Genomic DNA, 4,672 nt, shown 5'->3' with positions numbered 1-4,672 from the left:
TATAGAGAGAGAGAGAGAGAGAGAGAGAGAGATAGATGATATGTATAATAGATAGATAGATAGATAGATAGATAGATAGATAGACAGATAGATAGATACATAGATAGATAGATAGATTGATTGATTGATTGATTGATTGATAGATATAGATAGATAGATAGATAGATATAGATATATAGATACAGATACACATGCATACATACATATATGTGTATGTATAAATGGCACAGATTTCATTTCCTTCAAAGTCAAAAACAATGTACATCAATTCCACATACACAGCGAGCACTATTATAATACTGTTTTGCAATTAACTGATTAATAGAGCATTTTTTAAATTTATTCGTTTGTTTTCACAACACACATGGTAAAGAAACTTAATGACTTGCGAAATCACAACCAAGCCGCCACGCAGTGAAGCTCTCCTCAAAACAATGATTGTAAAAGTTTTACACTCCTTTTAAGACTGATCATTTAGGACACGGTCCTGTTTGCCTTTCAGGAACAAACAACAGTACTGAAATGAGTTGGACTGTGCATCCCCACAAAAATAAAATGCCGAACCACTGTATCATAAAATTATGTTGATATCTTCAACTCACTGCGAATCAAACGTAGGCTACTTCTCGGCTGTGTGTGGTGAGACGCCTCTTCCCACGACACTGCCGATTTAACACTGAATATATTTAGCTAATATAAAACAGGTGACCTAATTTGTGTGTGTGTGTGTGTGTGTGTGTGTTTGTGTGTGTATGTATGTGTGTGTGTGTGTGTGAGTGTGTGTGTGTGTTTGTGTGTGTGTATGTGTGTGTGTTTTTTTGTTTTTTTTTGGTGGCGGTTTTTCATCTTTTATTTGGTGCTTTGCTTTGTTTTTTATATTTGTTTGCTTTTGGTTTGTTGGAGGATTGGGGCAGGGGTTGCACTAACGTATAAAAACAAATATTTTAGAATGAAAACGTTCACGTCCCTTTTCCACAGCATTTGTAGCACAGCCGTTGCGATGTAATATTCGTTGCGTTGTTAATCAAACGAGATGCACAGATGCTGCTTCCAGATTCTACTGTACATCTCGTCATCCACAAAAGCAAGATATTAAAATTTAAAGCAGCCAAACTGCAATACTGAAATTATGCTACTTTGGAGGCGCAACACCGGTCACATGAACTTGATGATAAACCGTTTTATTATGTAGGTACTCGTAATTTTACAGGTTTTTAAAAAATCGACACAGTTTAGGTTATTTAGGAGGCGGGTTTCAAGCTTGCCTGTCAAGGCCAACTTGGGCTGAGAGGGATACAACATCACAGCAGAAAGACCGAGATACTCGATACAATTCTTTCCCACTCGAGAATCGAACTTCAGTTTCCTGCGAGCTATACTACGAGCGCATTTTTTTTTTACTCTTCAGGCCACTCATCTGAACTTTTTGTTATTGTTGTTATCGTTGCTCTTGGGGTTGTTGGTTTCGTTGTGGTGGTGGTATGGTATAGGTCCATGGCCCTTTTTTAAATTAATCCTACACTGTACAGTTCTTTAAAAGGAAGGAGTTCCGAACAAAGGAGACTTAGAAACAAATTTACTGGGAATTAAACCCTGGTCGGCCATTTACACCATAGATATCAACACCATACTGACTGAAGAAACGGTGTGGCTTTGTTTGTGTGACTGTTGTTAAATTCCATGTAAAAGAATTAAAAAATTGTAACTTTTTAAGAATAAATTTTGATAGAATTCAAATATGCACTCAATTGTTTGAATAAGTTTAAGAAAACAACCTTTGCACCCGATAGCGAATAATAAGCAATGCTTCCTCTTTGTCTTTAGAAATTAGTGTTACATTTTAGCTGAAATACCGTATTCAGGTATCCACGAACCAGACATGGGAGTAAGGATAGGCGAAATAAACACCTGCTGCTGTGAGTGACAATCAGATCACATGACCATCCTAACGAGAATACTTTAGGCCACGAGACGAGGTCAATCAATTATGGTTACTTACAGACTGTTTTCGAAAGTGGAGGAGAGGAGTGCGGGAGGATGGGGAGGGGATGGGGTGGGATGGAGAGAGGGAGGAGGAGAAGGGGGCAACGACGACGACGACGACGACGACGATGATGCTGATGCTGATGATGATGATGATCAAGATTGTACATTTTCACAGACCTCTCTCCAGACTGTCTTTGCTGCCACCCACTAGACCATGAGGGAAATCAAGAAACACCGAAGTCATAACTCACTCCCAGAACACCAAGTTCCAACATCTCACAAGTCATCCCATGCACAAAGTGATGACAAACAAACCGAAGAAAAGACTGAAACGGAAACACGTTACGATTTCAGCCTGGGAGATTCACAAAAACCTTGATTTACCAGACCTTGACAGATGCACCGATTCAGACAACAAAAGACTGTCCTCCTGGAATCAGCACAGCCATCCAGATATCATAAAGGATATCGAAGGAATTGTCAGCAAAGGAGCAAAATCCCAGAGCAACACTCAGGAGCCAGACACACCACCTGACCCAAGTACCCACCAGATCAGTTGATCAGAGCATTGACAGATGGATCATCCAGGGAAGCAACACAAGACGAAGGTGGAGATCTACATAGAGTGGTTTGACGAAACAAGTTCCAGCATCAGCATACCAGCAGGAAAATACTCCACCAACTATAAGTATAAAGCGGAGACAGAAGCTCTCCAACAGGCAGTCAGGGTGCTCGGAAACAGTGAGTGTGAGGCCACACACAACGCGAAAGTGATACCTTTGACTGACGCAAAATCAGTCCTACAATCCATGGAGAACAACAAGAGTACTGAACTCAATGCCCTAACAAGAGCTATCATGGCACAAAACTCTTCAGCCTGCAGAGTTGTTTTGCAATGGATTCCTGGGCACGTCGACATATTTGGAAACGAATGTGCCGGCGAACTGGCGAGGAAAAGAGAACAAATGGAACAAACCCCTCCCAGCCCCAACTACCAGAAGGCTAAAACACTCATCAAGCCAGCAATTCATGCTCAATGGAACGAAGCGCACCGACAACACAGAAGAAAGGACCCAATTTACCAGCTCCCAAGAGCAGACCAAGTGATAATCCTCAGACTCAGAACAGGACACAACAGGTTGAAGCATTGTATGTTCTCCCGATTCAAGACCGGTGATGGACCCAACTGTCCCTACTAAAACTAAACAACATAAAGGAACAACACTAGGTAGACCTGTCAGCTGAACTCCAAAACAATGACACCACACTTTTTATTTCGTCCCCACCAGTACCCCACCATTTAGATTACATATTATATTCTTAAGAGGCAGCGTGCTTTAAACTTCGCCTTACAGCAGGGGTGTAGAACTCGCAGCCCACGAGCCAATTGAGGCTTGCAAGATGACATTCTGTGGCCCATACTTGTCTTGTCATCAATCAAAGTTCACTGTTAAGCCGGTCCAAACTTGGTCAGTTTAAAAGAGATATATCTTATTGTTCCCCACCTTCCCTTGGCTCTCCAGGATGTTCAAGCGGATCATGACCCTTTTTGGGGGCAAATATTATCTTTGGGATAAGTTCTCCACAGAGAAGTGAATATGTCGAATTGCATATCAAATCTTATTGGTGAGCATCATCAAGTCAAACAACTTCATCATGCAAGAGTAGAAAATGGGCATTTCCTGGTGCAAGAATTATGAACATACCGTTATTCAATAGACAGAAACAAATATCTTCATCCTGACAAAACTTTAAAAAGTATCTTCCTGGTACCAGAATTTAAACAAAACAAAAACGATCATCTTCTTCATGCCAAAATCATTCTTATCTTTTCTGCAAACAAAGCAAAGTGAACTCCCTGAACATTAGACTGAACCTCTAACGCAGGTACTCCGACAGAGGGAAAGAAACGTCAGACAGAACTCTTGCACTCAAACTTCAACTCTTTGCATGTACTCCCCAACCGTGATACGGTGACTGGCTCTCGAGTAAACACTGAACGGGGGCACTTTTATAATCAAAACCTCCAAACTTCCAAGGAAAGGCAATAAAAAAGAAATGCAAATGAGTTCAGTTTTTAATATAATTAGAATTTGATTGTCATTTCCGATCTCATCAACATACGCTGGATGGAAATGTGGAAATGAAGGTATCACTTTTGATAGATCTCCGTGATTTTTATGCATTCATGTGAGACAGGCCGGGAGAGAGAGAGAGAGAGAGAGAGAGAGAGAGAGAGAGAGAAAGAGAGAGAGAGAGAGAGAAAGAGAGAGGGAGAGAGAGGGGGGGGGGGGAGAACGAGCAAAGCAGAGCTGAAAAAAAGCCTGTTATGCCATAACGGGTTATTTATTCACTGTAGTATAGTGAAAATTGCAACAAGTACATTCTAACCATTTGATAACCACCAGGGATGTCACTCACCCTCAAAAACAACATGTGTCACAACACCTAGTTAGACATCGTATCTTTGTTAGAGTCAAAGATGTTTTAATAGTACTAGAGGTCGCAGCTGTGACGTCACCCAAGTAAACTCACCATGGCTGTTCGGCCCGCTTAGCTCGCCTTCTCTAAGGTATCGAATAAAAAGGGAGGATAAACTAGGAATAAAGGGAGGGGTTGAACAAGTGGTCCAAAATTCATAAACAGGGGGATGGGGGATTAAAGAGGTGGGGGGGGGGGTGGCTCA

At 41.3% G+C, this 4,672-nt stretch overlaps 2 protein-coding genes across 2 annotated transcripts in view; one reads left to right on the top strand and one right to left on the bottom strand.

Annotated features, from left to right (window-relative positions):
• Positions 1 to 2,273, bottom strand: part of LOC101862340 (myoglobin) — a 26,374-nt gene extending 24,101 nt beyond the window's left edge. The window contains exon 1 of the mRNA XM_005095555.3: positions 2,238 to 2,273. Within this exon, the coding sequence (XP_005095612.1) occupies positions 2,238 to 2,273 (36 nt within the window). The remainder of the gene's footprint in view (positions 1 to 2,237) is intronic.
• A 288-nt stretch (positions 2,274 to 2,561) lies between these two features.
• LOC101862106 lies at positions 2,562 to 3,185 on the top strand. Its single transcript, XM_005095554.1, has one exon. It carries the CDS (start codon positions 2,562 to 2,564, stop codon positions 3,183 to 3,185), a length of 624 nt encoding a protein of 207 aa, XP_005095611.1.
• The last annotated feature ends 1,487 nt before the right edge of the window (positions 3,186 to 4,672 follow it).

Source organism: Aplysia californica, unplaced genomic scaffold (genome assembly GCF_000002075.1).
Source record: "Aplysia californica isolate F4 #8 unplaced genomic scaffold, AplCal3.0 scaffold00106, whole genome shotgun sequence".
Lineage (NCBI taxonomy): Eukaryota > Metazoa > Mollusca > Gastropoda > Aplysiida > Aplysiidae > Aplysia > Aplysia californica.
Note: the sequence above shows the minus strand (reverse complement) of the source record. Positions and strands in the feature narration are given on the sequence as shown.